Genomic DNA, 26,301 nt, shown 5'->3' with positions numbered 1-26,301 from the left:
TGAGCCAGGGAATTCCTAAAACTGCCGTACAAATAAAGTGCTTATCCAGTTTCCAAGGTTTCCTCAACAGTAAATGCACTGAGGCGATTCCAAGAATTTCTGAAGAGTTAGAGACAAAACACATTAAATACAAGTAGGAGACAGGAAAAAATGGTGAATTGTTTGTCGAGAGTTTTTAAGTAAAGTAGCTGAACGAATTTTTCCAAGTGTCTTTGGACAGCCTCCCTCTGTCCTCAGAGATTTCTATAGGATAAATAGAACAAATACTGTTCCTGCATGTTTGTTTATCTGTGAAACTTCTCCACGCAAGAAGTAATGATACCCTTTCATTGACATCATCCAAGTAATAATATCCTTCTAACTGTGTCATAGGGGTAATAACAAGCTTTCAAGTACTTCAATGAGTAATGTATTTTTGACATTCTACATAAAAATGAAAAGACTCCTTAAAAATACCTACCTCATATTTGTTCCAGCACAAATCTCAGTATCAATAAATTAAACTGTTGTGGATTCGAGTGCAGAATTTGACCCTTCGTACCAAGGAAGTAATTCAAATTTGAAGAGACTAGTTATTTCCTCAGTTTTCTTAGAAATTTTGTAATTACAAAATTAATTTGTTTTAATAAACCTTTCATCGCTATTCCACACAGCAAGCATACACTTGGAAACAAAGAAAGGAACAGGGTGGCATACAAGGCTCACCCGAACTCCTCTCAAGTTTAATTGCATGTTATTTATCATTCAGCAAATTAGCCTTGAGAGGTCACTGTTGCTCACGCAGGACAGAAGCATTAAAGCTACGATACTACATAGAAAAATGGTTTATTTAAGCAATTACTACTAGGCTTTTTATTCTATAATCCAGACTTATGTTGACATGCAAAGACTTTTTCATATGATGCAGTAGGAAGTTGTGTGAAATTGTTCGTAATGAAAATGTAAACTTTATTCTGTCAAATAATTACTTTAATTACTTAATATAACATAGATTTAGTACAATAAGATGATATGTATTCATTAGAGTACTCTGATTAGATTGCTTCTTGTCATAATGTTTTATCACTAATGTAAAATACATTGCAATGTTGATCTTTTTATTAAGCCAATATCTTTTAAAGCTAAAGATCTAGCAAGTCGTACAGGAAGTTAACTGCATGTCTGTTTATTGAACTTGATTTACGTCATTGAGCTTTTAGTATCATCAGATAAAATACAAAGATCAAAGAATTTTTCTGCCTAAGAGGGAGAGTGAACTGCATGTTAACTTTTTCATGCTATGAGTGAGAATTCTCGTAACCCAACCAATAGAATAACTATTGCAGAGGCATGAATCTCAGGAATTAGACTTGCAGAAAAGCTGCAGTCAGCGGCTATAGCTTCTTTCAGAACAAATTCCCTTTTCCATGACTGTGAGCTGTTAGAATGCCTGTTTTACTCTGTATTCCCATTTGACCTCATGATAAAAGCTGGCTTTCAAAGCGGTTGTAAACTGAGTTCTTTTTTTGCCGACTCATTTAAAAAACAAGTAGTAGGACTTGTCTTACATCAAAACCCAAATTCACTGATTTGTTCTGTTCATATTCTGGCAATAATGTGAAATCATATTTCATCCATTTGCAACGGTAGCTCTCTTAACCTCTACCATATCCTGTAAGCTAGCTCTGATAGCTTTGAGACTGAATAGTATCTAACCCTGTGAGAAATTCTGGTTAAATTGGAATCACTTGCAGTAACCATTGTAGGATGTGCATCTCATGTATGAGCAAAACTATATAGGACTGGTTTAAAACTATTTTCATGCTAAACCATCTCAAACACCTTCTTTCCTCTCAACATCTACAATACGGGTAATTTTGTACTTTTTGGCAATAAAGGTTATTTTCCAATATTTGCTTAGAGCCACATACTTTTCAGTTAAAGCCCTGACCCTGCAAACATTTAAGCATATCCTTAATTTTACCTAGTAACAAAATATCTTATATACTAACAGGCTAAAAGCATTTATAAGATTTGGGCCTTTTTTGGCTTTCAGGAAGTCTTTTTACGCTCCTCCGAATACTTCAAGCAGCCCTTTTATTGAGCAAACTATGCCTGCAATGCTACAAAGGAAACCCAAAATAAAAACAGTGATATCTGCACATTTTTCTAAGAAGGATAGTTTTTTCCACTTAAGTTTTAAGTGAAAGAGAGAAGGAAGAAGAAAAGTCATAGCAGCACCTGTTACACTGCCTGTTAAACCCATCAACAGGGCAAAATGTGGTATGAACATGGCCATCAGCAGAGTTAACAGGAGAAATGAGCCTCTTACACCCAGAGCGAATAGTGGAGATCTGTAATTGGAATGGTTGCCTCTAGAAATACAAGCATACACAATTTCTGTGGCTGCAAAAAAGGGTAAAGGGTAAGAAAGAAGAGCCTTGGTTAAGAGACACAAATTCACTAGGGTTTGAAGAAACGATGGCAGGTTGTCAGTAATAACTTCCTTTGTCTCTTCACCCCAGGTCAAGAATGCCGTCAGCGCAAAGGTTGTTTTCAAGACACAAGCAAAAAAGTGAGTCCAATTCAGCATGCATCTAAATTCCCCTGGGTTTTTCATGTTACCTTCAAGTGTGGGAAGAAATATTTGCGAAGTGTAACTGAAAATGATCACCCCTACAGAGACCAAGAAGTCCTCAAACTCAACGGAGAGTCTGAATTTTGCCCAGGACCACCGATGTATTTGTGTGAGACAGTAAATCATGACTACAAGGATGATAATGAAATGGACCAAGGAGCAAAGCTGGCTGAGTTTGGAAACAATTTTGAGAGTCTTGATAAATACACAGGGCAGCAGTGTAACAAATGCAATTACAGACCAAGTTTTCTCAGTCACTGGTACATATGGAAAACTATGTGACAGCAAGTTCCCGCTAACAACCACATACAAAATACATGTCATGATCAGTTCCATCACTTGGGTCACATTGACAAATATGCCACCTAGTTTGGGAGACAGCTTTTTGCAGCAGGCATTTGCAATATCTTCATAAGTGTCTCTCACTCTTATGAGCTGCCCATCTTCATTTTCTTCATACAGGCAAGCGATTAGAATTTTGCCTGTGTAACAGCATAATGCTGCAGCCAAGATAATAAGAAACAGGCCACTGTATCCACTGTGGAGAAGAGCATATGGCAATCCTAGGACAAATATTCCCTGAAAAGGAAAAAGAGAAAGAAAAGATAGCACAAAATCCCTGAGGCAAAATGTTTACTAGAAGCCACGCTCCTAAACCTGCCCTCCACTGAACATTGCGTTCACCTAACTGCATGGTGGACGTACAGCTCCATTCAGCTAAGCAAGTAACTCATGAGAAATGTGTTTATTTATGATAAATAAATTTATCAGCAAAATAGCTGCTCCTATCGACACACACGTAATGATAAGCTAGGAAAAAGAGAATGTGATTGAATGACAGAGTCAGGTTCCTAATTAATATTTAACGCTGATGTGATTAGAAGCACATTTTAGAAGGCAGTTATTCAGTCAACATGCATATTAATGAAACAGGTTCAATATCAGTAAAATTAAGCAACTGTAGCATCATCTGTACAAGTTTCATTCAAATTAAAAATAGCACTGTAGATAGATCCAGTAATGACAATTGTCTTCAGTCTAAAAATTGTTAGCAGACCTCTGGAAAGAAAATGTCGTTACAGCGGCATCAGACTTTGCTTCTGTTTCCTCTGCAGCTTCTGTATGCCCCACGCTGCCTTTGCTCTTGTTAAGTCCACTGCTAAAGCCATTCTTCTCACAGATGGGATTCTAGACTGTGCAAACTTATTTTGGTGTTTAAAAATACATGTGAAACATATAGACATACTTTTCCCTAAACAGTTTCTGAAAGGAACAGAATTACACTTGTTTTATCCACCAAAAAAAAAGTGGCATTTTCGTTTCGCAGAACACTGTGTGTATTTCTTTGTCTTTTTTCTTCTGTCTTTTCTATATTTAAGGACAAACTACACTTTTATGAGGTTTAATTTCCATCAGCACAAAACCAACAAAACCCTTGAACAATAGTTATTCATAAAGAGATCCAATTTAGGAAAGATATTTCCCTGACATTTCTCTTTTTATGCTACAAAGCCGAAATTAGTCAAATGCACATTAGTCCGACTGGTCAGGCGTTTTTGTTCTTGGTGGCTGAAGAAATGTAAAGAGGAAAAACAATACAGTTAACTAGTTCTACAGAATGTTTTACTTCAATATTTCTTACAGCACTGATAACACGATGAAATATGAGCATTTTTGCTGATGTTTGCTACTCTGGCCTGACAGAAGGACTTGATTTGCATCGAACCTGTCTAAACTCTATTTCTGACCGAAGCTGAACAACCCCATCTACTCTGCAAACCCCATGGATCCCCGACAGAAACAGGCCTCCCCACAGAAGGGGTGAGCCACTCTTCTCTCACTTTCTGACTGGGTAGTGCCACTGACTGCCATCAGGAGCCAAAGCAGAAGAGGTGAGTTTAACTGTCTAAATCTTAATTTCAGATTTTTCCATCCACAATTGTGAACATGGAACCATGTGGAGGTCAGGCATGCCTTTGGTGTTTTCTATCAACTGCCTCAGGTTTTATACCCAGCAGACAGTTTCCGTGAGGGCAGTCTAGGAGCCCAGCTCTGCTGGAGCTCATCAAGAAGGTGGGTGCTTGTCTTAGCTTTGTAGGGTTTATACTTAGCCACCCCCCCACACACACACATTTCTAAGCAATGCAAGTACTCCCAGGCCTGATCCATAAGGAGGGCTCTGAAGAGAGGCAATTTTTCAAACACTAAATAATCTTCAATGTATAAAAATTATTCTCCTTTTCTTCCAGCCACAATATAGCATTCCTTTTTGGGCAGATTGTGGGATGAGAATCAACCAGAGAAGAAATGTTAGAAGTCCTTAAATTATAGCAGTATTTTTTCTCTAAGCCAATGAGAAAAATGGAGTGCCCTTTGTAGGAATGAGCAGCATTGTCTGTTTCACCAGGTTTCACTCTAGGTGCAGGTATCTTCATCTTCCAGCTGAATTAGAGCTGGAAGAATCCTATTAAATACATGCCCTAGTACATTTCAATTAAAAAGGTCTATGCCTTTATGTACTGAAATAGACGTAACTCGGTTATTATTACTGATATAATAATAAAGTTATCATCTAGATATCTTTTTTGGTTGTTTTCAATGACTTCATTTAAAGGAATGGTTTTGTGTAAGTCATGGGTGCCATGTCATTTAGGAGCTGGGACATTTGACTACATAGCTTGTGGTACTCTAGTCATCCAAACCTCCCTGCTCCAGTGGCTCAGCTCCATTCTAATATGGGTGTCGTGACCCAATTAGCTTGCAGTGTAATTAGCATTTCTTTTGTACGTGAACTTCACAGAAGTGTTCAGAAATCTACCATTTATGCCATCTAACAGTCTACTTTTTTAAAAAGACTAGATATTTTGCTGTATCCAGACAGCAGGTAGCACATGTATAAGAGTAGCTTTTGGTATCATGCCAATTTTAATCATGGTTTTGGCTGACTGGCAAGTTAGGTAGTTGCCTAAAGAACAAAATGTGTTTTCACTCCTATGAAAACAATCCTTGGAGAACATTCACGTAACAGATTGAGTTTAAAAGCATCCCAAATAAACCAAGTCCATGAAAAAATCAGGAAGATAAAAGCTGGAGTCGTCTTCCATATTAACATAAGAACAATGATATTTTCTCAGTTCCTTGCAGTTTGCAGCAAGCTTATCTAATTTGTTCCGTACTCACAGCATTATTATTTTGCCCCTTAACCTGCATTTGGGAGTTCAAATGATATCTGCTGACCCAAAGGGTCATTGTATAATTAAACTGCAGGTAAATGTCAGCACAGGCCTTACCCACGCAATGGTTTCTCCCCTGCTGAATTTAGTCTATTAACGTTTATGTGACTAGCCTTAACCTAAACCAAAGCATAAGTCTTTCAGAGACGTTATCACATTAGACAGACATTCACAGTCTTCCCCACAGGTGCCTGCTTTTCCTTGCTTAATTGTTAGTTTGATCAGAGCATAACATAATTCTAACCTCTAACATCTCCTTGTTGTTTTTTATATCAAATAATTTTATTTGGTAGCTAACACAGACCACAGGATGATAGAGGCAGGGTTTTTTTTATTGTTTTTTTTTTCTTTTTTTTAATATTCTGAATTCAGAGGTTATTAAACAAACCCATTTTTGCACTCTGTATATACTTTCTTAAAATTATGTATTGGTGATTGCCAATTTCAAATCACACACGGTGAGTTTAGAATTTCTAAATTTAAACTTTCTTCGGAAACTGTAAGTTTTCCTTTCAGCTCATGTCTTTGTCATCTTTTTCCCAGAGTTTGTAAACAAAAACTGGTGAGATTTGTATAAGGGACTTACCATTTTTGTGTCCTTCAGCTTTCAGTTAATAATAGAAAGCAAACATTGTGAACATAACTGGTTTTACAGCTTTTTGGATACAGAGCATGCCTAGTAGCGAGAAATGGGAGAACTCTGAACATGCAGGTACAGTATGTATGTGTTGAAATGACAGTGCTTTTCATGCCTTGACAGAAATGTTTTTTCCATTAAAAAAAAAAAAAGTTTCACATATCAGCACATTGTCAAATTTCTACAAAATAGCCCAAAATGTTAGTGATGGCCATGAGAGCTTGAAGAATGAAAGACCCTTTGTCAGACTTCAAAACTCATTTTGGATTTGGTACTCTGTTCTTACCTGTCCAAAAGCAATACCTTCTGTTAGGCCCATTTCCTGAACGCCTGTTACACCGTTTGTCAATGCACATTCAGTCCAGCCTGGCCCCAGCACTTGCTCTTATTGAATCTTCTGATCCTGTCTTCTCATGACCAAATTATGGCACAGAAAGCCTTAGCTGTGAGGCATCGATTAAAAATGAGTGGCAAAAGGAATCGTTTCTTAAATTGTCTCCCAGCTCTTAGTTTTAGTGTTCTGTTTGGGAAGTGTTCCTGTCTGAGCACTTTTATTTTCAACTGTTCAGTGCCAAGCCAACGTTAGCTCTAAATATGCTGGTTTAAGGTATCTGTTTACAAAATAGAATAGCACAGGGAAAAAGCACTCACACAGTTGGATACAGGGGAGATGGAGTTTTTGAAACAGTCCTCTGTCACGGCTCAGTGTGAGTGGTTGTGTTATTTGCCGTCACTCCATCCACCCTGTTTAAGGAGGGACCCAAGCTTGCCCAGCAGGCTGCATCTTCCCTTGTCTCCCAAGATGTTTGCAAGACCTGGGTGTTTTCACTCCTAGACTAAGGGTGGAAGCGGACTGTTCGTTGTCAATGAGTGAATACGCGTGCCTGGGTGGAGGTTCTCATCAAACATCCAGAGCAGACTTAGCCATTGGCAGCTGGGTCTCTAGAAAGCAGAATAAGGTGATCAGCCTTCAAAGAAATGGCAAGGACAAGAGTGGAAAGGACATGGAAGGAAAGGTCAGCCTCAGCGAGAAGCTATTTATCAGCCTTGCCAGAATACCCCCAAGTGGAAGCAACCAGGTATGACAGCTACCACCAGAAATTACCAATCTACCTACAATACAAAACCAGCAGATCAGGATTTCCAAATTACATCTGCACATTAAAACAGTTTTGCATTTGTCGATGGTTTGCCTGCAATATTTGAACTACATGGGAGTGTTTCCCACACCAGCAAGGCTGGCTGCTTATTTAAAAATATTAGATGCCTGGATTAGTGTAGAATGCAAAAAATGGTCCTTCTGCTATCATACTACTATTTGACACTACTTCATGTCAGGGCAAGCACCTCCCCAAGGATTAAAATGTGTTTAGAAAAATGCATAAATGAGCACAGTCAAGCACTCTGTGAATATAGCAAAATTCCTTAATCTTCAGTTTTAAGACTTTTTAGTCCCAGGTAAAATTCAGAGGCTGTTCTAACCTGAAATATGTCACTTGGAAAAATAAAGCAGATAGATAGAAAGGCAATTAAAAAGTAAAGAAGATCAAATCATGGTCAGAGCTGAGACATGCCAAAAGACAATGAAATAAAATGGAGCAAAAAGCAATGCTAAAAAAAGAGAGAAAAAAGGAGTTTGCCTTAAGACTTAATCAGATGGAAAAATAAATTAAGAAATTAGGAAAAAATTAACTGAAAATTATTCAGTTAGTACAGCTCTCCTATATGCAGAGTACATGCTAATATGCCAGACTGCTGAATTAGCTCTGATTTCCTTTCTCACCATCTGTAATTACTCCACTGGAATAGTTCATTTAAGCCTAACTATTTTTCAACTATGTATTTGATTCCCTGCATGAGCACGCATTAGGCATAGAAACTGTACGGGAAAGCCTCCTTCATGGATCTTCTTGGAAGAGTAAGGAGATAAATTCAAGAACCCTGCTTTTCGCTACACTTCCACAAAATATTTAATTATGTTGTTCAGCATTTGTTGTCCTGAACAAATGCAAGTCTGTGTTGCTGTGATATTTATATGAAGATACAACTTTATTGGCACTAAATTTAAAAATATAGCAAATCCCTTAATGTCATGCCATAATAACAAAGCTACTTGCTTGCTGACCTTTTTCTTTTCTCAGCCACCACTGTGATTAGAAGTATCAGATGTGATAAGATGTATTCTACTGTTGACTAATTTTTAAACCAGAATGTTGTGTATTAATGTGTCAAAATTCCTTTTAAAAGTCTAAATATATTATTTATCTTTCACTGCCTATATTACAATTTCATAAAATAATTATATCAAGTGTGTTTAACAAGGACTGCGGGGACTCTTTCTCCAAAACTATAATGATTGACAAAAATTATATTCCTAGCTTTTTATTCTGTATCAATTAAAATGTGTATTAACAATTACATTCTTTTTCTCATAATTGTTGCCAGGTTTCACTAGTCATAATTTAACTGGCTTTTTAAATATTGGAATGATATCCACAATCTCCTGAAAATTCCACATGTAATAGCATTTGAATAAGAGTATTATCAGGTCAGATGTATCTTTTGTTATGTCTCCCAAACTTGCTGGGCATTGTGCTTTCAAAATATTAATGAGATACATCTTAACATCCATTTTAAATAGTAACTGTAGTTATCTAGTAGTTAATTGTCCAAGTCTAAGCTTGGAAAAAATAGGCACCTCAGTTTGTAACTCACACCTATCTTAAGAGGTCATTAGCAGAGCTGAGACGAATTTCCTCTCGGAGCCGCCTGTTTTTCTTGCTGGGTAAGAGAATATATACCCAATGGAGTGTAGACACACAGCTTAGAAACTCTGAGAGTTAGCTTTTAAGTGTAGTATGCAGAATGGCATGATGCTCATCCTGAAAAATTACCAAATGGCCCACTGTTCTCCCGTGCTATGAGCACATCCTCCTGATTCTCTATAGAGATTACTTATGAACAGTTGCAGGTTTTTTCAGAGTTAAGAACTATTTTAGAACCTCCCTCTACTGCTAATGTAGGAAATCAGTGTAGCAAAATTCAGCGAGAGAATGTAGAGAAGAGGGAGGTGATCTTACAGTAGAAAATCTATAAGCTGATTTTTCGCACTCTCACATACGCATACTCAACAGCACTGGTGTGTGTGTGTCCTAGTGGCTTCGCCAGGATCACTTGCATGCACCAAGAAGGATGAGGGATGCCGGCAGTCAAGTGCTCACTCTCTGGTGTTCGTCTTGACTAGTGATGACAAACAGATTTTGGGTTTACCTTTTGTATTCTTCTGAAATGGGTGCAGTTTGGGATTTTTTGCCTCATTACTTTGCCTCATCTCCCATAAATATTAGACAAAATTCCTGAATTTCACAGTACTGTTGCTTTCCTTACCTGCATGTTTTATAGATACTGTCACCTACTTCATCCCTTAACACTTACCTATAGGTCAGTTTTTCTGCTTCTCCATTTGAATGAAATCACATATATGGTGCTCTGTAGCAGTTAATGTGTACCTTCCCTTTTAACTTTGTCCTGCTGTTTCTCCTGGTGTTTTTAGACAAGCATACACAGTCACATATATGGACACATACTTCCATTCACACTTAATTTATGCCACAACTAGTATTTCTGTATCAAATTTTTACACTAAACCTAACCCTTTTTTCCCTAATTCCTAAAAATTGCCTTCTTACTGTCCTAATTCCTTGGAGATACACTTTTTCCTGGTGTCTTTGGGTTCTTGTATCTCTTTGCTACACTTCATAATTTATAACTTACAATGATTACTCTCACCCTCCCTTTCTCCCTTTTGTTATTTTTTTTAATTGATACATTCACTTCACACCTGAAGTTGGAAGAGTTTTAACACATAGGCATACTATTTCTTAATTATGAGATGTGGCTTCTGGACATCTCATAAATTCTTGTTAAACAACTTTCAAATTGCTTTCACAATTTGCTGTCTGTATTCTTCCTAAACAATTATCTCTCATAATTTTCTCCAGGTTTGTAAAATTCACTCTTTTGAAGTACCAAGTTTATATATTACTGTCCTCTGTTTTCAAATAATTAATTTAATTAGATCCACTGATCTGTTCATCTTTATGGAACATAATGAGGCTCAAAATAGAATTACCTCATGTTAGTTTCAATACCTTTTCTGTTAGATAATTATCATCTATCATTTTTAGAAGCTTTAATGATGTTTTACTACAGGCTGCGTACAACTTCCAACATAGGTCTTTAAAAATGAAGTCTCCAAGAACAAAACAAATTTTCTTTCCAGACAATAGCTCTAACACAGATAATCATCTCTCTAGCATAGAGTGCCACCCTCACTTCTTACCTACTCTTTTTTCGTAAACATATTTTATCTAATTACTTTTAAATTCCAGTCGCATAAATCATCCCACCGTGTATTTGCAATATCAGTTATATCATATTTCTTTTCAGCAGTAAGAATTTCCAGTTCCCTAGCTGGTTACCCAGGCTCCTGGCACTGCTCTACAGACACCAGGAAAAGAATTCATCTGCTTTCCCACTTGCTTCACAGTTTGTTCACAGCTCAGCTAAGTTTGAATTAAAAAATGCTACAAGCTGTTCTGTGGAAAACTTCAAATATTGTCCATGGCCTGTATGACCTTAGCGGCAGATCCGTCTCCTTAATGTCAGTGAAAAATCTTCCTTTAACTTCAGGGATGGTTGAATTAGACCCCAGCAATCTTGTTTTTCCTGATTTTTCTTATTCTTTCTCTCTGCCAATGCCAGCCTGTTTTAGCTGCAGGGAGGAAAGTGGCTAAGGTGTTTATCCTGTGATTAATGCCTGCAATCACCTTATATACTGAGAGAAATTTTAGAAGTGTTGTTCTGTCAATCCTTCAGGTCCCATAAGCAGATGATAAGGCAGATAGACTGCTCAGGAGGTGCTGTGATAAGATAAGCAAGTAAGGAAGCCACGTGGTCCACGCTGCAAAATGTATGTGTTCGTTTGACTGACAGAAGCCACTGATTTTGTTCTTCTTTTAGTGACCAGATTAGTCTTAAGAATCTCCTAAAGACTAGAAAAGGGAACAGAAGAAAGAAAATGTCTCAACAAAAATGGAATTGCTGCTTTTGAGCGTGACAGCTGATCCCATTGGCTTTGCTATTGGTTTAAATATTTGTTCTAAAACTGAAATAATATGCTCGGTGCTTCATTCTGCATGGTTTGATGCAAAATGATAGTTTGTATAAATTCAGAGCTGTCTGCAAGAATGCATTGAGTCACACAAAGTCATTCTCCCAAGCAAATTACCTTTTAAGAAAATATATTCTTTTACATGGTCCCAAAGGAGAAAGCAGGCTTTGGTAAAAGAATGAGGGCTTTTATTATGCGTTTATTACAGCGGGGAGGAAAAAGATAAAAAAAATAAGACAGTCAAAACCAAACCACACATTATTTTGAAAGTTAGCAGTGGCGAGCAACATGGATTAACTGGCTGCTTACTTATTTCTCACATTATGGGTCATCACGGATTTTCAGGTTTTCACCTGAAGGCAGGCAAGTACTCAAAACATCCAGTACAGGAACACATGAGGGAGTTTCCCTGAAAATGTGGTCAAAAGAGCTTCAGGGGAGGCAGAGAGGGGACTTTGGGAGACTAGAAGCAAAGCAAGCAATAGGGAGCCAAATAACTTTATTTGAGCATGCACTGACATAACAAAAAGAAGAGTTAAAGTGCATAGAAAGTTCAAGCTCAGCCTGGGAGAAAGCACTTGCACTTGGCTTGTTAGGAGTTTTTCTTGAATGCTGCCTGTATGGGACAAGCCACAGTTCCTGTTGCTTTTAACAAGTAAGGCTGAAGAGGGAATGGAAAAAAACCAAACCCGTACTACAAAGAACTTTGCACTGGAACAAACCTTATGCACCTCTGAGAGGTGAAAAGGAAGCCAGGTTACATCTTCTGGAACCTGGGTTATATTTTCTGAAAGCTGGCATAGGACTTGTCATGACTGCATGCAGAATAAAAGGTGACCGAATCCTCCAGTGGCTAATATTATCCTGTTCTTTCCTCAGCACAGATCCAACCACCAATTTTAGGTGGACTCTTACTCAAACTATAATGACTCCCAGAGCTCAGCGTATAAAGGGGAAATTTGTCTTACAGCATTGCCTGGAGAGAACACAGTTAATAGCCTGAATGAAGGACGTAAATAGTGGTATACCATTATTTTTGGTCCCTAGGAATCAGTAAACTGATACGGAGTATCATAGTATATTTTTCTGGAATACGTGAGAAAAGAGGCTGTTTTACAATTAGGCTGGACATAGACAACAAATCTCTACTGCTTTTCCTCTCTTAACCTCAGTTAAACTTCAGTGGCAGCCCTGGAGGCTTCAACCTTTAGGATAAAAGAAGCAGCAACTGATTTTTCTGCTGATATTTCATCATGCACAGATTGCATGTTGAGGTTGCAAATTAATTCCCGTAATGAAAGTGTTTCTCTCCTATAATGCCATAAAAGATGACATCATTCTTAAAATTCAACAAAGTAGAATAATTCCCCAAATTTCAAGTAGATTAGACAAACACTCCCAACAGTGTACAATTAATAATAAAGAGAAAAACTAGAGATCAGAAAAGAAATGTGACTGAGTTTTCTGGCATGTCCTGAGAACTCAGCATAAAAGCGAAGTATTTAGGCTCTCCTTTTGAATATAGTTATACATTGTGAAACCAGGAAAATTACATATAAAATGCATGTCGAAGATGTCTTTTTAAGGTCTCTAGATGTAAAACACTTGAAGTATTACTACTTCAGAAGGTATTTCTCATTCTGTTTGTACAGACTGTGACACAGTGGTTCTTGACCTCTACTGTCCCATAAAGAAAAGTACTGGAATTATTCCTTTTTAGTCAATATTTAGTCATATTCCTTTTCTGTGGTGGTGGTTTTTTTTAATTTATTTTTAATTATTTTAATTTTCCTCTTTTTAAAAATCTGTTTTCTTGTTCTGCAGCAGTACTGGAAAGACTTGGAGAGAGACTGCTGTCTGGAAACAACAGCTGAGGAACTCTGCATGAACAAACTGGGGACCTTGATTATTCCTAACCTTTGACTAAGACCTCAGGTTTATTCTTAACTTTGAGATACCAATACTGTCTGAACAGAGGTGGAAACACTTATTTCATTATTAAAACAAAGTTATTTAAGTAATTTATGTAAACATGTGTATATCTAAAAAAATAAATAAATTTTTTTTCTTAACCTGAGCCATTCTGGCAGTGCAGGGAAACTTCTCAGCTCTATTGGATCTCTCCTTCGTCCATACTTCAGTGTTGAGAGCTGTAGTGATTTCATATTTGAGAAATTTATTTTAAGACTGCATTTAGTTTCTGTTCCTTTCTCCTAAATAACTTTCATTTCTCACATTCAAACTTTTAGGCAAAATCCCAGTTTATCTATGAGGTGAAATTAATGGATTTTAGGTGAAAACTCAGTGACTATTACTAAAGTTATTAAAGTGACTACTTTTTCACTCTCTTTGGTACCCAAGGAAATGATCACTTCTTAGCATCTATGAATTGGATTAATGTCAACCAACATTTTCTGTCTAAAACAGACACTTAATGAATGAGTACACACAGTAGCAGAAAAGACTCATATGACAAATCTACCTTGCTTTGATGCACACTTATTAGGAATGCAATTCCTAACTTCACCTATCTAAATACAGCAATAAGTAAAGCTAGTCTGGAAATGATGGATAGAAATAAGGATCATCAGAGCACTATTCACTCCAGCAGTGCAGGACACTTATTTTAGGATTTGTGAATCTCAGTCAGAAGTGCCTATCTCTCTATGTCATCTATAGAGTGAGATGAATTCCTTTACGAATGCCATGAGACTGTGAGGTACCCGGGAAGAGCAAAGGAAGAGCAGGAAACTGGACAAGTTGAGAACACGACTGCACCAAGGGAGGCAGGGACAGGGGGAAAAAGGTGTCCTTAGGTAAACTGGAGAACACTAGAACATAAGGTTATGAAGGTTATGAACAATATGAGGTAGCAATAAGGGGTAGGAGAATATGATGGGCAAGAGGCTGTGAGAAAAAATGACTGATATGAGAAATATCTAACTATAGGCATAAGACAGGAATAAGTAGAAGGCTAGAGGGAAGGTATGAATTATGCAGCTGATTATCCTTTCTGATTAGGAAAGGAAACCTTCAGGGGTGGAATGGCAGCTCCTCACAATTTAGGAGATAGGAGAATCTCTGAAATCCCATCCAAGGAGCAGAGGGAAGCCTGCAGTTTTGTGCAGGTATTTTATTTTTAACTTGAGATGACAACAATAAAAAGTACAAAAGTAAGAGCTCTGAGAGCAGCTGGCTTTCCAGCAAAAGTGAAAAAAGCCAGCAGGCAAGCAAAAGCAACAAGAGCAGGAGTGGAGAACTCATTTTAAACTCCAGATCCCAATTAAAGCTTAGAAGAAGATTTTTAAGTCCCTTAAGGAAAGGTGGCTGGGGAGATGTCATTTGGAGTTGCAGAAATCATGCAGACAACGAGACAAGAGAATGGCTTTAAAATGTAGTAAGATAGAATAGACCTCAGTGCCAACTTCTAAATATGATACAAACAGTAAAATGAGGGAATTAACAGTCATTATGAAAGAAAAAATAAGATAACTTTTTATAAATATAAATAACTTTCTTATAAAAGAAAAATAATATATCTTGCATCATATAATTCTTATGCCCATATTTACATTTCTTCAGGCTTCAGTACAACTATTCCTAGTTTCTGAAATACACAGATTTAGTTTGAAAGAATCAAACTAGATTGGGTTTTAAAACTGGAAAAAAACCTCTGCTTATTAGAGAGAAACCAGCCTGAATCAAACATGTTTCTAGAGGGGAAAACTGAGCAATAAAAAAACCCTATCATGAATGGAAATACCCAGGTAAAGTAAAGGCAAAAACTGTAGCTACCATTGCTACAGTTTATGATAACATAAACCAGCCAAAAATGTTTGCTCTAGGGACCTACAAAACATAATCTGTGGTGCTGTTATTTGTGTCAATTCAGAAAATGTACTGAGAGAAATTGAAATGTATAGCAAAGTATGGTGTATGAGTTGAAGTGAATGTTTCCTCACTTTGACTCATATGTTTACATTTTTGAGCAGCAAATATTAAATTTGATTTTTTTTTATTTTGTTAGCTATTTAGTGAACACAGTATTGTACATATGGCAAAACTAATGCCACTGGCCAAGAATACAGAGAAACATCGCCTTCCAAGAAACATGGTGTGTGTGGGGAGAAGAGGGAGAATAGATGCAAATAGAAGTCATTTTCTTTTATTTAGCTTTAGGGGCAAAATGTTTTATACAGCTTACTGTGCTAAAACTAGGTTACAATATATCATCTTCAGTACTGTGTGTAATCAGTGTTTAGGGCTTTTTATTTTCTCAAATAGCTCCATTTGCTCATTCAGACAGAGTTTGTGCCATTTCAGTGAATCTCCTGCTGTCAGGAATTATACACATTGAAGTAAACTGTAGCTTAACCATCTACGGATTGTGTGAAAGGAGCTTTACCATTTGGAAAGTCTAATACAGAAACATTACTATTTCAGTATCAGTACATTATAATAATTCAGATGTCCCTTACTTTCAGCACTAAATTCTCATACACACCTGCAAATGTTGAGCTTGTCAACCTTTATTCCTTGATGAACCATAAGGCTCACTCTTTCTTCTTATGAAAAAACGATCTCCCTTCTGAAAATTTTCTGATGGAAGTGAAGGAAGTTTCTAAGAAACAGGAAAGAAATGCTATCTGACAAAATATTTTACTTTCTGCTGCCTATCACTACATTCTTGCTGTCTTGTGAAGAATGTTATCTTGGGAGGAGTTATATGTCTAAATACAGTTTATTAAAGCAATTTCACTGAGGTTACACACCTCGTAAGTTTAAGAGTAGGGACAGAAAGAACATTTTTAAGAAGAATATTTTCCACCAGTGATAGCTGGTCAGTGACATGTGCTATAGAGAAGCAATGATGTAGCCACAGAAGGCTAGTAGATAATTATAACAGGTAGTTTGGGCTTTGTTTTCAAAGGTAATAGTCAAAGATAATATCACAACAAAGTAAGCAGATATAACAGATATGGAAATTCAAAATTGCCTAATAATAGTCTTTTTAAATACCATGTGACCTGCCATGAATTAGAAAAGGAGAAATTATACCATCTGTTTTCATTCAGCTTGTTAAAAAAAATCCCCTCTCAGGAACTGATGAGACCACAAAGCATGGTAGATTAATTTGATTTTAGCGTAGTGGGAAAGTATATCAGCTATTCCCTTCACCTGAGGGAGCCAGAGATCCTTGTTCTGCAACAAGTTGTGGTGCATTGGGTTCTTCTATGAAATAAAGTGATCATTGCTTTCAAGGAACTGACAGTTACTTTTTCCTGTTTAGTAACATACACTATTTCAAAGGGTATCATTTTCATAACACTACTATCTATTTACCTTTGATGTCATGGTTCTGTTATTCTCTTTGTGGACCACCTGGATTTTTAAGATGGAATGCCCATTTTAATGGCAGACTATTCTAAAGGTACTCTTATCACATTCGTCTGCTGATTTGTCTTGTGTCAGCCCCTACAGTGCATCTCAATAGCAAAGAGAATCCATTCTATACAGAAAAAAAGAGAGGAAACTGAATCAAGTGTCAAGCTGATTTATCACAGGCAACATTTAAACAATCATTATTTTGTAAAGAGTTTCTGTAAAATAGCAAACATTATGAGTCTTACTTTCAAAATTGTTTTCATTATTGGAGCACCTGGAAGTCCTTGATCGGAATCCCATTGTACAAAAAGATGGTCTTTTCTCCAAATAATTTAAAATCTAGGCGTAAGATAACAGGAAACAAATACAAACAGAAAGAGGAGTCAAGGAAACCATGTCAATACAGAACTAAGTCAAGAGAGGAAATGGCGGTTTCAACACACTGTATAACTGTGAAATTTTCAGCAAAAGGACATTTGTAAGAGGATCAGAGGAGTGCAAATAAATATCCTCCTATAAGTTCATAGGAATGCTTGTTTAAATATTTAACAAATTGACAATGGTAATTGTAACTGGAAGATCAGAAATCAGAGTCAATAGATGCAGAAAGATAAATGGTAGATTGTTAAAGAAAAGACGAGTACCTTACATTTGATTTGATGGTTGAAGAGGTGTTTGCAAAAGCTGGTGGACACCTGTGGTATGGAACCGCATCAGTTTTCCAGGTGGGTGTGCATGAGGCGAGCTTGGCAAGGTCAGGAAAGAGTGCGCTACTGTGACCTAGGTGAGGAATTATTGGCGCTCAGATAAGAGTTTTAGCCTTGTGGATTGGTAAATCAGAGTATGTATTAGTGATGAATAAAATAAGAATAAAAATAAGCAGAAGCTGAACATAAGCTGAGTGTGAGGATTTAGAAAGAGGCCTGACTGAAAGATGATGCCAGACGATAGGCCTGCATGGCAGGAAGGACAAAGGCATTCACAGACAGTGAAGCAAGGTTGGTATGGGCAGATGCTGGATGGAGGCAAGGAGCTCTGTTTAGCTGCTTCTACTGACTGCTGAACGGACAGACCAATATTTTATGTGGGCAGCAGGGGGATCTAAATAAGATGTGAACTTGAACTGGCCCAGGAAAGCACACTCTGCTACCATCACACACTCCCACAGACGGTAAGGCATGTGGTGTCTATCAGCAGTGCCTCTAGCAGCCCTGAGAGCCTGAGTCTGCTGCAGGTGATGACTTCAGGGAGGAAGGCAGGAGGCAGAGCTTCAGGAGAGATCACCAGCATCTGTTGTGTGCCTGGTTATGGACAGCAGTGTAGAGCAGAGGAAGTTGATCATGACCCCGCGTATTAATTCATGTAACACTTTTCCTTATGAAAAATTCTTGCAATGAAAAATACAAGTGGAATGGTGTAGTATGTGTGTGCTTGTAGCTATGAACCTACCAATGCAAAAGCTTTTTTTGAGGTATTAACAGCCCCAGAGTGGGCCATCTCCTGAGTGGCTTGAAGGTTTCCTAATGATGAAATGAAAGAAAAAGAGGTCTGGGTGGCACAGGCGCAATGTTCAGGCTTCCAGAGTGTTACTTACACATACTATTTATTTTATATATGTCATGTGAGAAACACAAACTGACAGACTTTTTTTGCAAATATATGTAAATGAGGATGTAAGTCCCACCCGTGCCACTCAGCAGGTTGTCTATTAAGCTCTAGCAACACTGCTGATCGTAGTTGGCCTTTGAAGAATGGCAGCGTTTAAAGCTCGGGTGGAAATGTGCTTTCCCTTCATTCATGTAACTGTACTTAAGCTGACTGAGATATAAAATAGCAGAAATATTGATGTCCCCACTAAGGGTGGGACTTGTTGGCAAGTCAGATTTGGCAGCATGCCAAAGCAACACACAAATACCAATTAATGTAAAGGTTCATGTTATTACTGGCTAGAAAGCACCGCCGTAAGGAGAAGAGTTGAGCTGGCCTCTGCCAGCTCCTCGGCCAAACCCCACACCAGGCCCTAGGTGCCGGTCCCCTGCTCTGACCCCCTCAGACCTACGGGGAGCTCCCTCTTGCTGTGGGGCAGGCGGAGAAGGACAGGAGGAAGCAAGCGGGAGGGCCCCCAGGGAGGCCAGGTTTACCTTTGACCACAAAAACTTTGTTCATAGCCTTTACTGGCAAACGTGTTAGAAAGGTGGTTGAAAATCAGTGCCCAAGTACTTGGCTGTGTCTGTGCACTTTTCCTCTTCTCTGTCCTCAAACACACACTGGGTAGTGACAAAAATGCCGTTTCACACTGGAATGCAGCAGGTAGGGTAAGTACCAGCAAGTTCAATGTGCATTGTATGATTCTATGACTCTTTATCAGGGAGTGGAGCGATAGGACGAGGGGTAACAGTTTTAAACTGAAAAAGGGGAGATTTAAATTAGATATTAGGAAGAAATTCTTTACTGTGAGGGTGGTGAGACGCTGGAACAGGTTGCCCAGAGAAGTTGTGGATGCCCCATCCCTGGAAGTGTTCAAGGCCAGGCTGGATGGGGCTTTGAGCAGCCTGGTCTAGTGGGAGGTGTCCCTGCCCAGGGCAGGGGGGCTGGAACTAGATGTTCTCTAAGGTCCCTTCTAACCCGAACCATTCTATGATTCTATGATTCATTGCTACTTGTAGCGGGTGTCCATGCCCAAGTGCTGGTACTGGTAGCCAGGGGGCTGCAGGGTCAGCCCCTCTGAGGCACGGCCGGGGCTGCCCCGAGCTGGACACAGCAGGTTCCAGCCGGCTCCAACCCGCCCACCGCAGGGCCTGGCTGAGCCCTCCAGACAAGATGGCGGCGCCTCAGGGAAAGCCTGTGTAAGGAAGGGCCAAAAACGCCACAGAGAGTAGGAAGGGGACCATAGGAGTGAAGGACTGAAGCTGAGCACAGGAAAGAGGGGAGGCTGGGTGTTACTTAATGTTTGCCTTTTTATTTCCCAATATCAGATGCAGTAATCAAACATATATATATTAATTAGCAGTTAATTTTCACCAAGTCAAGTCTGTTTTGCCCACTACAGTAACTGGCAAGTGATGTCCCTGTCTTTACCTCCACCCGTGAGCTTTCTCACTCCTGTTCTATTTGCTCCCTGCTGCCCAGCTGAGGGGCAGGAGTGAGCGAGCCGCTGGGTGGGAGCGCAGCTATTAGCCAAGGCTAACCCACCACACCACCATACCCGTACTCGCTAGTTCCTTTGTCCTTTTACGTGCACGAAATTTCAACTAATACCAGCTCATGTAGGATAACTATAGCCTCACACCTATAAAATCACTGTTCTGAAAGATTAGTAGTAGTAGAGTTTTCAGACGAAAAGATTTTCAAACTTACACAACAAGCGAACAATCAACAAGAAGTCCCCATTTACAACAGGCACTTGCAAATTCCACAAGACTTTCCTGAACAGACTGTGACAAACTGGACATCAACCCCAGGAAAAGTATACTATGAGTTAGCTACTGTTTCTAAGAATAACCTGCAAGATAATATGGTGGCTTTGAAATTTAGATGCTGGAATATACAGATTTCAAAAGTACTAGCCAAGAAGAGTTTCAACTACAGTTGTTGGAAATGATAGATAATTGACATTGCTAAAAATCAAGTGTCAAATAAATGAAATTTCTTGAAATGTAAGGTTATAATTTGAGGTTCTGAACAGAATTATTCAGATTTCTTTAAGCACACGTTGTGGTTTAACCCTGACTGGCAACTAGGACCACGCAGGCATTCATTCACTCTCCCTCATTTCCCTTCCCCGCCCCGCCGCCCCACCCCGCAGGATAGGGAAAAGAGGGAGGAAAAGGAAAAAAGCACCTTGTGTGTTGAGATAAAGACAGTTTAAGAGAACAGTAACAGCATAAAAAAATAATAATGGTAAAAGAATATGCGAAAGGAGTGATACAATACAATTGCTCACCACCCGATGATTGGTTGCCCAGCCCGTCCTGAGCAGCGATCGCAGATTCCTGCACCTGAGCCAAGCCCCATTTATATACTGAGCATGACATCTATGGTACGCAGTATTCCTTTGGCCACCTTGGTCCTGTCTATGTTCCCTTTCAGCTTCTATGGGAAGCTGAAAAAGACCTTGACTTCATATAAGCATTACTTAGCAACAACCAAAACAGTATGTGTTATCAACATTATTCTCATACTAAATCCAAAACACAGCAGCTACTAGGAAGAAAATAAACTCTATCCTAGCTGAAACCAGGACAGCACAGCAGCGTTTCTGGCTACTATTATAAAAAGGATGTAATATTAGACAGCTATATCAGTAAAGCTCAGGTAAAAATCAGTTAGGTTAAGAATAAATATTTTTAAATGTATCTACCTTACACCCAGTGTAATGAAAATATTTAGATTTAAGGCTGAGGTTGCATGTTAAATTCCATGGTTGTGTTATACTTTAGAATGCCTCCCTCTCATCTCATATGAGATAATTTTCTGATATGTTAATTAGCTTAAAACATGTCGTCAACGCCATAAATTGTAGACCATCGTATATCACTCATAGTCAAACTATTGAGGCTATTGGAGTCATTTATGAAGGAGACGGAGAGAGACGCCTCCTGTAGCTCTCTTGCAACTCATCTAATAGGAAATTTAATTTTGGGCCCATGGTGCATGCAAGTATAATCTAAGGACTGCTTTAACTTCTAAAGATTTTTAATATGTAATTTTTAGTCAGAAGGCTGCAAGAATTGCAGTACTTTGATCCATTACTTGTGTAACCCATATACTTGTTTCTGGGATGCTTCAAGAGCTAGTATGGTCCTTTCTGAACTCATTGGCCATATGTTGGGACTGTCTGTATGTCCAGGGAATAATTTGTGGAGTAGTTATGTTGTATCACAGCTCCTACTTGCTGGCAAATCTGACACAGAGGAGCTATGGAAAACTGATTTGCCACTCCTAACATTTCCATAATAGTTACAGTAGAATATGCTGATGTAAATCCATTCAATGCTCCCTCCATCTGTTCATTGCCCAGATGACGTGACAAACAACATAAAATGCAAAACCTACAAAACAGCAACTTAAATCCCATGAGAACAATCCAAATAATTCTTCCTGGAACAAGAAACAACTATAGATGAGCCACCTCTCTATCTTTAGGAGTTCCGGCTTTGTAACAGTTTTAGTGTTTGCAGCTGACCAAGGGAAAAGTAGACTGATATAGTGCATTCTCTAATGAGATTTATGGGAATGGCAGTTAGTTAACTAAAAATCAGTCCACTCCACAGTGCTTACATGTCAAATAAAAAGATTTCTGTGAAGTAGATATAATTTCATTGTTGTAGGATAACACAGTTTTTATAAAAAGCTTTTGTGATAAAAAGTAGGGTTGGGAATAGAGAGAATATACATCCTGTATGCAGCCTTCTCTGTGCTATATGAATATCCGCACAAAACTAAAGAAATCTACTGCAGGGTCTGAGCTGAGATAAAAGGTTATATGAATTAGTAATGTATGTCCAGAATCTTTTTTCCCCTCGAGAAAATTCGAAAAGAAAACCAGGGCACAAGCATCTTATTACCAAAAATACATCTTTTATCAATTTCATTGCATAATGGTAGCATTCTATCATAGTGAAAACAGAAAGTTACAGATGGCTTTCACCAGGCTCTAGACTTTTTTGGATCTCCAGTTGTGGCTATACGGGTTTCTGGTTGTAAACCTATGAAAAATAGTTTTGGCCAGTATTATAGATGCATTTCAGCTAAAACGATATTAATTGGCATTTTCATGTGCACCACAATAGTCTTACAGGCTTGGAATTTTACTTCGCATTGTCGTTTTTTGACTAGCTGCATTTGGAAACTAGAATTACTCGCTGGTCCTAGGTTAGATATCAGCATTGGGCATCTCACCCTAATTCTCAGTACCACCTCTTGATATGAGATGCAGCAGTTTGTTTCCCTCAGACATCTATAATTTAGTTCAGAGTATGACTTTAGCTTCAATGTATAATTCAAGGAAGTTACTGCTTTGGGCACCAGAAAGGATTGACCCTTGTTCTCAAGCCTGGAAAATAAATACTTAAGATCAAGCACTGCAATTAAGATCTAAGTGCTTATTTAGTTAAATGTGACTAAATTATTTAAGGTTGAGGTATTGTGGTATTGTGGTACATCTCATGACCTGATGGTGAAAACAGTTAGCTTTCTAATCACACAAACATGTACATATTTATATTTAGAAAATGCTTAAATATGGTGCCAGTAAAGCTTAATGGGAGGCATGCTTAGACACTTAAAAAGACGTTTGCCTTTATATCTTTAGGGGCATATCTGCTAATTCTATTTCTCAGCGTCACTGTGTTTTCCACTTAAGTCTTTGGGATTTGTTGATATTCAGTAAGCACTCTAAAGATTCAGTCTGTATTAGGGAGATGAAGACAGGTATCTCAGAGGAAACATCATAGAAAAATAAATATTAACTATGTGATATTCTCACGTGAATCTTTTAGAGTTACGTAAATAAAAATGAGCCAAATTGTAACCCAATATGGAAATGTATCTATAATGGCACACCATGAAGGATATACAGATATACACTTCCATTTTTAAAAAGGGTGATTATTGAAGTGTTGAGCCTTTTTTAAGCTAATGTACAATATACAGAATATAATGAGCATATTTATGATCACTACTATAATATTTATTAATTTATTATTGGAAAAAATGTAAATAATTATTAATAATACTAATTGCATTATTGTTATTCCCAGAAGCACTCACAATAAACAAGAACCCTATTGTGTTATTCTAACCATCCAACAGGCAAATTGCCTCTGCCAGAGGTATTTCTAATCTTTGTCCAACCTAATCTCTGCAAAAGATAGGGGAAAAAAAAGGGCTACATTAGGTATCAGATGCATTGAATCAAACAGCACATTCAGTGTGCTTTGATACATCATGTTTTACCAAACACCCAGGGAAGAATCATGCGCTTATATTACACTGTATTTTAAAGATTGTACAAGCATCATAATACTGAAAGCACCTTGGAGCTGCCTGGTAAAGTGGCTAACTTTTTTGCACTGTCAAACTTGTTTGTGCTCCTGAGACCTAAGTGGAGATAGACTTACAATGGTGTAAATTACAGTTATTCTGACATGAACATTACTCACTTATTGCCATTATTTCACTCCTTCCCTTTCTCTCTCGGTTGTTCTCTATTGGTTGTCTTGTACCCCTTTGTGATACTATAGAGTGAGTGCCCTTTTCTTTTACTTTGGCTTTCTCTTTGTTGGACAAACATTCTCCATACTGTTTGCAACAATCCTCCTACATGTGGCTGACAAATAAATAGACTTTATTGTCCTTTGGTTCTGCTGCGAAATTTGGTTCTGCTGTACCATTAGAATTTAACTACCTTCTTCCTTGTGGCTGTTGCTTTCCTTGCCTATACAGCACTACTGTACAAGTCAGTACAAATTTTTTTGGCCTTTCACTGCTATATACAAACAAATGCATGATGCTGTTCATTTTCCCTTTTGAGTTAACTCAGCTTTACGGGCTCTGTCCTTACCTAGATTAACTGGATACGGGTTTTCATTTGCCTGTGCAGTGCTGGAATACGAAGCATGTTTCCCTGGAAACTTTAAACGTCTGAAGCAATCATTTACATATACAATATCGTCACCAAAAGTGCACATTTTTTCAGTTGAAGTTCAAACCAAAATAAAAATCTCTACCTGTTTGTTTGAAAATATTTGCATTTAAAACACTGTAAGAAAACCCTTGTGTTTCATTTCAGAGACCAAAGATTTAATCATTCCTATAAGAAATCTGGATTGTGAAATAATTTCACTTTTAGACTAACAGTATTCACTGGAATAACTGTTTAGAACACTTCAGAATTCTGCTGAAATGTTTACCTCTAATTGCCATGCAAAACGCTTCTGCCCTTTCCTCTGGGTAGGGCAAAACCAACTGTCATTCTAGCATAGATTGCACCAGTCAAGAATGTTTGGATTGTTTTAATCATTCTGTTCACAACTCTGACTTTTTCTTCAAAGCTATTCATAGAAATTTCTTCAAATTGTTATTTTTAACTGATAGATGCCCGTTGGATATTCACCCCTCTCTCTTCCCCTCCTGCCTTTCCTCTTTGCTTTCTCTACTACCTCCTGGTTCCTAAACCAAATGCCAAGGTATTGGGAAATGGGAGAAATACACACGTGTGTACATAGATTCACATATATGCTCACAAATGCAGTTTCACAATGTGTGGTTAGGACACTTCGGTTGTACTATTAACAAAACTGCAGCTCGCAGGCTTTGCCATTCTCAGCCTGCCTTAGGAGGAAAGCTCAATACAGCTGTAGCCAATTGCTCTTTTAATGCTGTTTTCTAAAATATTTGACAAATGAGATCCAACAGCAGTGTGCAACACTCAGCATATTGAGAGTTTTGACTAGGACCATAGTTACTGATCTGATTGGATAATTTAGCTTAAATTTGTACTGTTTTTAAAGAGGCAACTGCATATTTGATAGTGTTTTTAGACTGTGTTATCCGTCTATTTTGTAACTGGAAGGTATAATATTAATAATTAATAGTAATTGTGTACATAATGACATTCAGGAATTTTTAGGCGCTTTGATGTATTTTTCAGAAAGGAAAACAATGGGTGAGAGAGATGGTGACTTGCCAAAAGGTCATACAGCAAATATTGACAAAAATTGACTTCCAGAATGAAATCTTGGCTTCCGTGAAACCAAAGGCAAAACTCACAGAGACGGCAATGGGCTCTCATCCCAGACTCCTGTCCTGACTAGATGCTGCTCAGGGAGACTGAAGAGAAAATGTTTTACTCGAATGTAGTTGGGGTATTTTAGGACTTAACGCCTTTATTCACAGCTGAACACTTTATGAGTATGATATGTTACTGTGCCCTAGATGTTATTGCACTGGCTCTCATGTAGTGGTGCTCATGTTTGAAAATACAGCAGGGTTAGAAATATGTCCTTTCCCTACTTCTTTGCAGAGCGGAGGGATGAACTGGATACATAAACAAATGTTCATTGGCATATTCATAGACTTGTGTGACATTGGAAGGATTATTTTTCTATAACTAAAGTGCCATAAAAAGTTACTGGGTCTAGATATGTCTGTGTATACTGCTTTCTTCTTACCATTTCAGACAGCAAGTTAGTGGTAATGATAGAATTATGTAAGGAAATGAATCTTGAAAAGTGAGAAAAAGAATCTGAAACAT

At 38.1% G+C, this 26,301-nt stretch overlaps 1 protein-coding gene across 1 annotated transcript in view; it reads right to left on the bottom strand.

Moving 5' to 3' along the window:
- Positions 1-26,301, bottom strand: part of LOC134513745 (vesicular inhibitory amino acid transporter-like) — a 74,153-nt gene that overhangs the window by 46,976 nt on the left and 876 nt on the right. Inside the window, exon 2 of the mRNA XM_063330908.1 lies at positions 2,049-3,196. Coding sequence (XP_063186978.1) covers positions 2,049-3,196 — 1,148 coding nt within the window. The remainder of the gene's footprint in view (positions 1-2,048; positions 3,197-26,301) is intronic.

This window comes from Chroicocephalus ridibundus, chromosome 3 (genome assembly GCF_963924245.1).
Source record: "Chroicocephalus ridibundus chromosome 3, bChrRid1.1, whole genome shotgun sequence".
NCBI classification, from domain to species: Eukaryota; Metazoa; Chordata; class Aves; order Charadriiformes; family Laridae; genus Chroicocephalus; species Chroicocephalus ridibundus.
This window is presented reverse-complemented; position numbering and strand designations above follow the sequence as displayed.